The sequence below is a fragment of the Ambystoma mexicanum genome, chromosome 4q (genome assembly GCF_040938575.1).
Source record: "Ambystoma mexicanum isolate Mex_15411 chromosome 4q, UKY_AmexF1_1, whole genome shotgun sequence".
Classification (NCBI taxonomy): Eukaryota; Metazoa; Chordata; class Amphibia; order Caudata; family Ambystomatidae; genus Ambystoma; species Ambystoma mexicanum.
In genome coordinates this window covers 441,098,076-441,110,933 of record NC_090928.1, presented here as the reverse complement: position 1 = coordinate 441,110,933, position 12,858 = coordinate 441,098,076, and the positions used below count along the sequence as shown (strand labels likewise).

The window sequence follows — 12,858 nt, the reverse complement described above, 5'->3', positions numbered from 1 at the left end:
ATGAGGGTTATAGGTGCCACAGACATCTCATGTGTTTGAAATAACAAGAAGTGACCGGTGTGTTGAGAGATGTGGGTGAAAACGAGTCATGGGCTAGTACAAGAGGCCATTTGGGGGGAGGGAATCTGAGTGGGGAGTGAGTGGTGGTGGTGGTGGTGGTGGTAATATATTTTATAAAAAATGTTTTGTTTGAAGTATATATTTTGTTTGAAACTCCTGTTTGTTTAAATGTTGGTATGCTGTGGATTTAAAACAATAAAAACTGTTTTTAAAAAAAAGAATACGTGGGAGGACACAATCCATTCGAAGTATGTTTTCACTGCAACCTAACTTCCATTACGGATGAGATGAAAAAATGTGAGGTGGGGGAAGGGAATTCCAAAACTGAGAAACAAACCAAGAAGGCTTGTTTAGAGAACAATGCATAATTAAACCTACTAAAAAGGAAGTCTCCCAGGATCCTTGCTAACAGTATCTCTAGATCCTCCATCTAAGATTAGCTTCTTTGTCAGCTATAAAGGAATTGCCAGGATGAGTGCTTTAAATGCAGATAAAAATTAGAGGGCACTGGAATGGATTACAAATCAAATAAATGGCAAGAACTATGCCTAAAATTAGAACTGTTTTGCATCATTAATTTAAAAAAAGTAACCTACCTGGCTAGCATCTTTAACATGTATATTATCTATCAGTTTACACAGTAACCAAAAATACTCTTTGCAACCAGTTCGAAAGAGTGGCTCTTCTTCAAAATCTTCAACCTGTGAAAAGAAAAAGTAAAATGTGTAATACAGTCTATAACGTTCATCATGCAGTTTTAATGCAGTCGCAATCAATGTAAAAAATACAAAATTGTAGGCTTGAAAACATTTATTTTAATTGCTTCATCATTTCTTAATGTATTAAGAGATCACATTCTAAAACCATATAAAGAAGCATGGGCCACTGGAGCAGTAATCTCTCTGGCTAATGGTAGACAACCTCGTTAGGCTCTCAATGGCCGACGTAAAGTTTTGAAACAGGGCAAATTTAGCAGAGAACAAAGTGAAAGGCTTTTCAAGTTTGCAAAATCTTTATCAAGCATCATTGTTCCATTGCAAATTGTATACGGTGGGAAGTCGGAGCCATATAGCACGGCTGCTGAGAGCAGTGCCCAGGCGGTTCCTATTCTGCTCTGGGACTCCCGAGGGCCTCGATCATGTGAAGCCGACGTTGGGAGGAGCGGAAGCCCGCCCTGGTGAGTGGGAGAAACCGTGTGTTGGCGCAGAGGGTAGTGGGGGCCTGCCCTCGGGAACGGCAGGCTCCAAATTGAATCACAGTGGTCAGCAGCAGTTATGGCACATGCATGAGCAGTGCAGGGCCAAGAGCTGGAGGTGCTTTCAGCGGCCCAAATGAGTGACAGGCTTCAGACAGCATTGCCCCTATCCTTCTCACCAAGACACGGGGAGCGCTGAGGAGCGGGGAGAGTGGCCCCCGCATAGAGCAGACCAGTCCTAGCCCATGAGAAGGCCCTATCCCTGCATGCCAGCTTGCTAACAGCAGAAATGGGTGCACTGGAATGAGAGGTGGCCCGAGTGGATCTGGGGCATGCAGGTCCTCAAACATATAAGGAGCGCATGCAGAGAGACATACCTGGATTGGAAACAACCCAGTAATGGCTGTCCTGGTGAAGAACATGGGGCTGGTGGTGGGGGCTGAGGGCTATCTGCACAGAGCTTCTGTTTCTCAATAACACTTCTGTCGCCCACATCCAAGCACAACCTTTTTACCTATAGATTCGACCCTTCGGAAACTCCTATGGGGCGGGAAGCAACCCTGACCACGCTACAGCAGTCCGTTTGGGAAGGGGGCTTGGCCGTACCCAGTGTTCGGACCTACTACTGGGCAGCACAGCTGGGGGTGGTCTTGAACGACTGGCTCCATGCATACCCGGGCCCTACCGCATATTGGGAATGAAATCAGATGCATGGGAGAGAGAATGCCCCTCTGGGTCCTGTATGGAACAGACACTGTGGCCTCTGAACTGCCAGGGATGATAAACCAAATACGTGCAGTGTGGGTGGAGGCACTCCAGCACATTGGGTGGGGAAGACGGCCGACAATGGGTAAACCCCTGTGGCACAAAGGATATATTCTGGAGTACGGAGGTCGTACAGGACGGACATCTGAAGCCGTTTGAGGCAATATGAGAGGAGTGCAATCGCCCCCGGGTATATACACAGATATATGCAACTGACGCACACCCTCCGTGCCCAGTCCCCGAGCTGGCAGACATTCCCCAAAGCTTCCCCCTTCAGGTAAATGTCCTTCACACAAGGATTCTGCTGAAATCCACATCAACACTGTACCAAGTGATCACCGCATTCGGGTCTTGGGATTTGGTTCGCCTACGGGAGAGGTGGGAGAGAGTGGTGGTCCCTCTGGAGTCGGAAGAGTGGGTGGAGGTACTGATGTTTCCACGTTAAATCGGCATAGATGCCAAACTCAGGCTTATACAATACAAATACTCCACCAGGACTACAACTCCCGGGTTTCAATGGCTAAATGGGGGGTGGTGGAGGATGATCACTGTTTGAGATGCTGCAGGGTGGCGGGCACCTTCTACCATATGCTGTGGGACTGCGAGGTCATGCAAGGATTCTGGCATAAGTGCACTGATGAAATCAATGGGGTCCTGGCCGCTCCGGTTCAACTGGAACCCAAGGTTGCCCTGCTGGGGATATGGGGGGATGGGGATCATACGCGAGCAGAAAAAAAACTTTGCTAGCGGTCGCAATGGTTGAAATCAAAAGACTTGTCACCACCATGTGGGGGGCGCCAGAAGGTCCAACCCTAAACAGATGGACTAACGCAATGGATAGATGTGCGTCCCTGGAGAAGTGCATATACACCGCCTGGGGCTGCCCTGGTAAATTCTCAAAGGTGTGGGGTAAATGGACCAGAACTGCATAATTGGGGGTCACTATGGATGTCGAACTTGGGTGACTGAGTCACAACTCCCACGGACCTCGGCTCTCTCCGCAGGTGCTCCCTGACCTTTTCCTAACATGAACTGAACTGCCCACATGCAATGTATTGCGCCTGGCCTGATTTGATGTTTTGTTGAACTAATCTGACTCTACTTCTAAGTTTTAGTTTGATCTACTCTGCACTGCTCAGCTTGTTCTACATGTTATTCAGTGGCGGGAATGCCCGTCCTTACCTGTTGCAAACTAATAAAAAGAATGCATTAAAAAAGAACAAGTTACTTACCAACTGGTAGAATTCTTTCGACTGGATGTTCCTCCAACGTATACCTCATCTTAGATGTATTCCATCCAGCTTTGCTGCTCTTCGGAAATTTTTTCTGCAGAGGGCGCCATGTGTCGATGTCGAGTCGATGGTCCCTCGAAGGCCTCCGTTGAGGGTGACGTCATCGGGTGTATAAGTAGCATGTGCGTCGTCCGTTGGCCTCAGTTCTGTTTTTCCCCTTTTTATCTTTGATTTTGTACTGTGTAGATTGTGCTGGCAGACACGTATCAGCCTTGCGAGAGTTGAGTTGGCAACAACCCGGAAAAATCTACAGAGGGGTAGGCTGGGAGGGTGATGAGGAATGCGTTGGAGGAACATCCAATCGGAAGAACGTTACCAGTTGGAGTTGGTAAGTGACTTGTTCTTCGAGTGGATTGTGTCCTCCAATGTATTCCTCATCTTAGATAGACTCCCAAAGCAGTATGGATAATTTCTCTGGAGGAGGGGTTAGAATTTTCAATACCCTTAGATGGCTGAATATAGTACTGCTTTACCAAAACTCCGCTCCTTAGACTGGGAAGCATCCAGACTATAGAATTTTGAAAAGGTGTGCAGTGAAGACCAAGTTGCTGCTTCACAAATGGACCTTATTGGAACATCTCTTTGAAGGGCTGTCGAAGAGGCGATGCCTCTGGTGGAATGAGCCCTTAACCCTTCTGGTGGGTCTTTTTGTGCTAATCTGTAGCATTCTGAAATGCAAAGCACAATCCAGCGCGATATTGTCTGTTTTTTCACTGATTGACCCAGTTTCCTTCCGGTGTAACCGATAAACAGTTGGTTGTCCACTCTAAGCTTGGAAAGCCTAGAGATGTAAAAGCTTACAGCTCTTTTTGGATCCAACCAGTGTAATCTTTCCTCCTCCTTAGTAGGATGGGGTGGAGGATAGAATGCGGGTAAAACAATTTTCTGACTTAAATGAAAATCAGATACAACTTTCGGTAAAATTTAGGGTTTAACCCTCAACACAACTCTGTCCTTATCTAACACAGTATAGGGTGGCCCAGAAGACAGTGCCTGCAATTCGCTCACTCTTCTTGCAGATGTTAAAGCAACTAGGAAAGCAGTTTTCCATGTCAGCAATCTTAATGGACAAATTTTCAAAGGCTCAAAAGGAGCACACATTAAGATTTTTATAACCAGATTGAGATCCCAAATTGGCACTTGGAATGGGTAAGGAGGAAACACATTAGTAAGTTCCCATAAGAATTGCACTACCAAAGGAATTCTGAAATAGGAGCATTCTTCCGAAGAGCGCTTAAAGATGGAAAGCGCTGCAAGATGACCTTTAATGGTACCAACATTTAGACTTCTATGCGCTAGGGACAAGAGGAAGGACAGTACTTCCAGGATAGAACATAGAAAAGGATCGACATTCTTTTCTCTGCACCAGTTGCAAAACTTCCTCCAATGGCAACGGTATAGAGATTTTGTTGCTGGCCTTCTTGCCGAAAGCAACACCTCCATGACATCCTCTGGAAGGTCCCAATCCTTGTATCTCAGCCTTTCAGATACCAAGCATTAAGGTTGAGAGTTTTGACCTCTGGATGGAGAACCTGACCCTCCATTTGTGAGAGAAGGTCATCTCTCTGAGGAAGACGTACTGGGGGACAGATGGACATGTCTAGAAGGACTGAGTACCACGTTCTCCTGGCACAATACGGGGCAATTAGGATCATTCGATTCCCAAACCGCCTCAGTCTCCTGATGACCTGAGGAATGACAGGAATCGGGGGAACTCGTACAATAGTGGGAAATTCCACTCCACCATGAACGCGTCTCCCAGGGCTCCTCTCGGGGGAAATTCCCTTGAGCAATACCTTTCGAACTTCCGGTTGATTTCGGTTGCACATAGGTCTACTTGAGGGGTTCCCCAAAGGGCGAAGAGCTCTTGAATGACTTCCTGAGCCAGTTCCCATTCATGGGACACCATGCTCTGCCTGCTCAGAGCATCTGCTGTCATATTCTCTTCGCCGGCTAGATGAATTGCTGTTAGAGATTCCCTCCTGAATTGACCAATACCAGAGCTGCATTGCCTCTCTGCACAGAGGTAGTGACCCCACACCCCCTCTTTTGTTTAGGTAATGCATGGCCACTGTGTTGTCCGTCATTATCAGGACATTCTTTCCCCTGACAGATGGCAGGAAGGCCTTCAAGTCTGATTGCCCTCAGCTCTAAAAGGTTGATGTGTAGTTTGGACTCCGATGGAGACCAACGACCGTTGATTGTCAAATCGTTGGCATGAGTTCCCCACCCCATGAGTGAGGCGTCCGTCACTACTGTTATCTCCGGCCATGGTTGCCAAAAAATGTTCTCCTTTTAGGATGTTCTCTGTACAGGTCCACCATAGAAGATCTTGTCGGACCTTGTTCGGAATCTGAAGAAGATCCGTCATTTGACCCGAGAACTGAGACCACTGAGTCTTTAGAGCCCATTGAAGGGATCTCATCCTCAAGCGTGCCTCTGGCACCAGGAAGATGCAGGATGTCATGAGGCCGAGCAACCTTAAAAAGTCGTAAGCCTGGAGATTTTGGGCATTTTGGAATTTGGAAACCACTTGGGAGGCGAGCTCTTTCCCAAGGATGTGTCTAATACAGCTCCTATGTACTGAAGATGTTGGGAAGGTGTCATCTGCGACTTCTTGAAATTGAGGGAGAAGCCCAGTCTGTGGAGGAAGTGGCAGGTGACTTTCAGATGATCCAGTGCTTGCTCGGCAGAATGCGCCCTGATCAACCAATCGTCCAGGTAGGGGAAGACATGAATCCCCCCTCTCCTGAGGTGCGCTGCCACCACTACCATTAACTTGGTGAAGACCCTCTGGCAGGGGTCAATCCGAATGGCAGGACTCGAAACTGATAGTGTGAGTCGCCAACTACGAACCTCAGGTATTTTCTGTGCTTGAGATGAATCGGCACATGAAAATAAGCATCCTGGAGGTCCAATGACACCAACCAGTCCTGAAGTTGAAGGGCCTGAAGGATCTGAGAAAGGGTAACCATCTTGAACTTGACCTTACTGAGGAACTTGTTCAAGTTTCTTAAGTCCAAGATGGGTCTCAGTCCTCCACCCTTTTTGGGGATCAAAAAATACGGGGAGTACCACCCCTTGTTCCTCTCCGCTGCAGGTACTGGTTCTATAGCACCTTTCTCCAGCAGGGTTAGAACTTCCTGCTGTAGGAGCAGGCCTGAAAACTTCAAAGGGTGTCTCCCTGGTGGATTGCTTTGAGGTTGCGTTAGAAAAGGAAGGCAGTAACCTTGGGCTATTATTCCTAGAGTCCAAACATTTGAAGTAATGGCTCGCCATTCTTGCAGATGCTTTGACAGCCTGCCTCCTACAGGTGTTTTGTGATGCAAGTCCTCAAAGTGGTTTTGTGGCGGTTGTTGCAGCCGCTGATGGCAAAGAGGCTGCAGCTGGAGCTGGCTTTGCATGTTTTGCTCGTCCACCGCGAGTGGCCTTTCTCTGGTCCCTTTGACCTGCCATTCCTCTCGCCTTTCCATGAGGAGTAGTAACGATCGGATCGTCCCCTCCACGATTGTCCTGGCGCACGAAAAGGCTGAGGTTGCCTAATAGCAGCCCCTAAAGATTTGGCAGCTGCTTTTGAGGTCTGCAACCTCTCAAGGCTCTCGTCAGCCTTGCTGCCAAAAAGGTGAGACCCGTCAAAAGGCATGTTCAGAAGGCGGTTCTGTACGTCTGGTGCAAAACCAGACTTCTGTAACCACGCAAATCTGCGCACTACCGTACTAGTGCCCATGGACCTGCTTACACTATCCGCAGTATCCAATCCAGATTGAAGGGATTCCTGCATGGCTTTCCTTTCCATCTCCAACGATGGCTAGGAACCCTACCCTTTCGTCCCCTTCTGGTATGTGCTATGCCGCCATTGTGATGCACTCCCACAGAGTGTACGAAAACTTTGCCAAGGCACATGTGGAGTTGGCAGATTTTAAAGCCATACTCCCAGCTGAAAATACCTTCCGTGCCCAGCCATCCAGACGCTTATCGTCCCTGTCTGGAGGGATAGAAGGGTACACAAGTTTGTTAGAAGCTGTGGCTGCCTGTATGACCAGACTCTCGGGAGTGGGATGTTTGGACAGATAGCCAGGGTCGCTACTGGCAGGGCGGTATTTAGAGGTGAGGGATTTATTTACCGGAGAAATAGAATCCAGAGTTTCCCAATTCTTGGCCATCCTATTTTGTAGGGCTACATGAAAGGGTAGTACTGGGTCTTCGGTAAGACCATGGTCCAATATATCTGACAAATCATCCTGGATGAATTGGGATCATGGTGTAGCCCATCCTAAGTAATCTACTACCTTCGTCATTAACCGACGGTATGATGGACTGGCATGCTCTCCTGGTTCTGGTCTGCCAAAGTCATTTTCAGGAGATGTTTCAATGCCACTTGCATTGTGTAATGATTCCACCAAGTCCCTCATTCTGCTTTCTTCTGAAATCAGGCATTCTGGGACATTTGGGGTGCCATATTCTAGCCCAAAAGGTACATTCTCCTCATCAGATCTTTCCTGTTCCTCAAAAATAGAGGTCGGTGACTTGAAAAGCTCCTTCCTAGGGAGAGGCTTGAAAACCTTCTCTTGGAGAGGAGGAGGGAGAGGTGTATTACAGGGCTCTGAGGGTATTACAGGTCTTGTAACCCTATCTTTCCCTTTTTCTGGCTGGCCTGGCTTGGCTGCAGCCTTTGGCGCCGATGGCTTCGGGGTCGACGTCGATAAGGGCGTCGCTGGCGTCGACGAAATAGTGGTCGTCGACGGAGTTTGCTTTGAGGGTGTCGAGGCGCTCTTCAAAGATTTGCCCTTCAAGGTGCGTTGGGTCTCGGACAGCGTCGGTGACCTCGAGCGGTCGACTCGAGCGGTCCTTTTCGCTCGGCGTCCTGGAAGGTTCTCTATCCTTCCTTTTTCGATCACCAGGGCTCGAGGGCGTGCGAGCGTCGGAGCGATGACGCTCCCGGCCGGCTTCCGAAGAAGGCGCGGACCGAGGCTTCGCTTTCTCAAACGCCTCCATCATTTTGACCCTAAATGCTTCCCACTCTTCGGAAGACAAATGTTTCATGGGGCATTTCATCCTTTTTGGGGACTCGTCTGAGGACGAGGTGGAGGGAGACCTGCGGCGTCGTTTCTTCGACTTTTTCGTCGAAGACGACGGGCGATGGGAATTGCTTCGGGACCTGGACCGATGCCTTTTGCGTCGAGGAGATTTCTCCTCACGGGACCTCGACGCTAGAGGCTTTACGGTTGGGTTTGCGACCTACCTGTAGTTTTCCTCTCCTTTCTAGCAAGGCCTTCCCCGTCATCGCCTGACACTTCGTACAAGCCTCCATGTCATGGCCTTCTCCGAGGCACCACAAACACTCTCGGTGCATGTCTGTGATCGACATTTTTGAACCACATGACTTGCACTTTTTGAAACCTGATCTCGGGGTCGTGGTCAGCGTCAATGACGAGGACATATTTGTTTATTTACTATTCTTCACAGAACTCGAGGTGCGCCGAATCTCCGAAGCAACGTATACTGCGGAAAAACAGAACTGAGGCCAACAGGCGCCGCGCGTGCTACTTATACACCCGATGACGTCACCCTCAACGGAGGCCTTCGAGGGACCATCGACTCGACATCGACACACTGCGCCCTCTGCCGAAAAATTTACAGCAAAGCTGGATGGAATACATCTAAGATGAGGAATACGTTGGAGGACACAATCCACTCGAAATAACATTACTGTCGCCCTGTGTTGGATTCTGCACCAATCAGGGTACCTGGCTTATGCTCTTCTTCATTCATCTGGAGGCACCTAACTATAGAGCTGAGCATCTCAGGTTAAGTTACAGCCCTGTGACTGGCTTTGGTCTCCAGAAGCAACAGAATGCTTAAGGGATCTCCTGATAAAAAAGCCGGCGCGCCTAACTGGGGTTGAAGCAGGTGGCACTTTTGAGCAGCCCAGGTGGTACCAGGAAGCCCTGATTGACTTGGAGTGCACATCCTCTTTGGTATCAACTTGCTGCCAGGCACTTAGATGGTTTCTGGGAGGACTAATGCTTCAACAACCAAGGGTGGTCACTAATCCAGTGTCTGCAGTCCGGTCTTGTTTTTTCCTTTCTCCCCACTCCTTCCATTCCCTGATGAGTTCAGCCTGTTTCACAAGGGTGCTTCCTCCAGTCCTCGGTCGGGTACCTCCTTGTTTCCATTAGCATGGGCTCTAGTGGCCCTGTCATGATCTCTGCTTCCAAAAGGTCAGGGTTTTCCCAACTCCCTTGGAAGCAGATCCATAACCCAGTTTCCGAGTGCCAACCAGTCCCAATTGGGACCTTTTGGACCCAGTCCTGGCGCCAGTGGCACCAGGCTCATAAATATGCCCAGTCCCAGCGCTGGAAGCACCGGGCTCATAATGCTTGGGTGGACTTACCTGCAGCAGACCATGCTGCTTACTTGCCTGCCAGTTGAGCCTCTGATCCTCTTCTGTTTGGAACTACTTTTCCTGTTGGGTGGGGCAGGAGCCACTCCCTAGATTCAGAACACTGGAACTCTTCTGGAAAGCAGGAACTCTTTTCTTACCTAGGCGTGGCTGTGGAAGGAGACACCTAAGCACTACAGGAGGCTATTTAAACCACACCCGATGGATGAATCTTGCTTTGCGTTATTCTGCATCCTCTGCAGCAGAACGCTCATCGTGTCTTCTGCATCTGATCCTGGGCCTAAGGAAAAAGGCTTACCATCCTGAATCCAGTCTTCAGCAACACCTATAAAGACAAGAAAGAACAGGTTAGCATTACGGTCTTCAGGGACAGCTCTTCACTTACCTGGTCCATCGGCTGTCACCAACGCCTCGCGCTGCATTCCGGCATCTGAAAGACAAATGCTTACCTACTCTTCGTGCGCTCCGGAGGTCTTCACACTGCATTCCGGCATCTGAAAGACAAAAGCTTACCAACTCTTTGCACGCTCCGGAGGCCTTCGGCGCTGCATCCCGCATCTGAAAGACAAAACAAGGTGCGTTTAAAGACATTGGGGAACTTTAATACTCACGTGCCATTACTCCTTTCCACATCTAACCCAGTGGGTATTCCGGCACCCTGCAGCCGCTCTGAACTTGTACCTGCAAAATAAAAAGACAGTTAGAGCGCATTGTGAAGCAGGCAACAAGCGCTTACTTACGTGCTTCCAGGCGCTTCTATTCATCACACGGGCTCCATCTTCAACTCACTTCAGCCCGTCATCCGCCATCGCCGGAACCCTGCAAAACAAGAAACATCATTACTAAAGACTTTAAAGACATTAGAATTACTCGAAACTTACCGTTCGTGCAGTAAACGACGGACAGCAGTCCTCTGAAGTCAAGAGGCCTGCTCCCCTTATCCAGTGAAGAAACTGGTTACAGCACCCTGCCCCGAGGCAGATGGAGAGCACGGCGTTCACTTACCTAAGGTGAGAGCGTTAACCTTTGGGGTTCTACAGGAGAAGAGAAAGGGAAGAAGAGAGAGACATTCAATAACCCAGTTCCTTAATCCCATATTTTCTATCTGCAGACATCTTACCCTTCGAGTCACACATACAGTGCACAGAGGTCCAGCCCAAAGAGCCAGCCGTGTGTTACACATCACCTTTGAAGATACGGTATACGCCCAGTCAAGACCGGCGCCTCTACGGGAATCAGGTGAGCGTTACAGGCCCTTTTCCCACCTTTTGTTTGTGGCAAGCAGACAGTCTAACAGTAACAAATAATGTGAACCGAACTGGTGAACCTAGCAGCTGCATAAGATGCGTAGGGCTCGGGTGCGCTCGCGCTTTCTGTTCCCATTTAGGGTTTTGGGTGCGAGCAGTTTCGTGCCGGCAACAGGCCAGCACTGTTAAGTTTGTGGGTTGGGGCTTTGCACTTATTTGGGGAAGTCAAGCTCATCTTGTGGCCATTTGACTTTGTCTCAGTGCTTCGGTGCTCTTGTCGTTCGTTTGTGCTGTTCCTCATGCTTGTGTGGTCTTTTCTTTGTCTTCTGCCAGGTTATTGTGCACCAGCCACATGTTGGCTGCCACCGGTGTTTCCAGAAATACTGCGCGCCCTTTGTGAATCACCTTCAACCTGGATGGGTATAGTAACATGTATTTCAGGTTGTGTTGTCTGAGCCTTGCCTTGATCGGAATAAAAAGTTCCTCGCCTTCTGTACAGCCAGAGTATAATCAGGATATATGGTGATTTTGGAGTTGTCTCTTTCTGTTGTTCCTCCTTCCCTGGAGTATTTAAGGATGGTCTCTCTGTCTTGGAAGTTGAGAATCTTTGCGATTATTGGTCGTGGGTAAGAGCCCGGTGGTGTGTTTTTCTGGAGCGATCTGTGGGCCCTCTCAACCGCAAAGCCCTGTGGTAGATGGCTCGCTCCAATTTCTTGTTGTAATAGGGTCTCGACATACGGGTTTGGGCCTTCGGTTCCCTCGGGCACTCCCAGTATCCTTATGTTGCTTCGTCTTGCACGCCCTTTGGCATCTTCAGACCTTGCTTCCAATGTGGCCACCTTCTTTTCCAGTTCTGATACTCTGATCCTGAGGTCTGCAGTGTTTTCTGCCATTTCTTCAAGTAATGTTTCTGCGTTAGTTACTCTCTCTGCCAGGTTTCGCGTGTCTTGTCTCATTAACGGCATGTCCGTCTTTACCTCTTCTATTTTTGTGTTAATGAAGGTTTTTAGCGCTGCTATGGCCTCTAATACTTGGCTGTCCTTGTTGGTTTCTTCCAGTGCTTTCTGGGGTTCATTTACAGGGTCCCCTGTTTGTGGTGCCTGGTGTGATTTGGTGGCAGCGAACGAGTCCATGATAGTAGCCTTCCCCTTGTTTCTAGAGGATGACATTGTGGCCAGGTGTGGCAGCTGCGTTGTTGCTCTGGTGTCTGCTGTGTTCTGGGATCTCCCCTTCACTTTTTTCTGTCCCTCCACTGTCTCGATGCAACGTTTGTCTGGGTCAGAGGGCAGTGCTGTTCCTGTGTTCTCTGGTTATCTCCTGGGTCAGTAAACTCTTGACTATGGGCTCCTGCCATCTGCACCGGGTTTGGCGTGTGGTCAGTTTGTTCAGGGCTTGGGGGTTGAATTGTGTCCCCTGTTGACTATGGCTCTTGTTGTCCTCTCAAGGCAGCTCAGTGACTAGGTTGGTCTGTTGCTTCGGGGCGCAGCTTTGTGTTTCGTGCGTGCCTGGGGGCTATTTGTGTTATGTGGCGCTTTATTGTTTCCTCATGCACGTTTGGATCTTCTTGTTGGGCTGAACGCCTCCGTGTTTCGGCTTGGGTCCTTTGGAGCTGAGTTTCTATTTGTTGCGCGTTGGTGCCCCGGCTGACGTGCGTTCTTGCTCGTGGCCTGCCTTGGTTATATGTAGGCTGGGATTGGTGGTTGCTGTGCTGCCCTGCCGGGCCCTGCTCTGATTTTGTTGGGCTTTTTGGTTACGTTTCATTGGGTGAGCGGGTGTGCTCCTTATCGCTAATTGTTTCTGTGCCCAGGGTTGAGACCTCACCTTGTGCTCTCCAGCATGCTCCCCTTGTGCAGTGCTCCCCTGCTCTTCTCGCTGCTGACTTTTGCAGCCGGCTTG

General features: G+C 49.2%; 1 protein-coding gene across 1 annotated transcript in view; it reads right to left on the bottom strand.

Annotated features, from left to right (window-relative positions):
• USP34 (ubiquitin specific peptidase 34) overlaps positions 1 to 12,858 on the bottom strand; it is a 3,618,222-nt gene that overhangs the window by 1,740,961 nt on the left and 1,864,403 nt on the right. Inside the window, exon 38 of the mRNA XM_069608012.1 lies at positions 657 to 761. Within this exon, the coding sequence (XP_069464113.1) occupies positions 657 to 761 (105 nt within the window). The remainder of the gene's footprint in view (positions 1 to 656; positions 762 to 12,858) is intronic.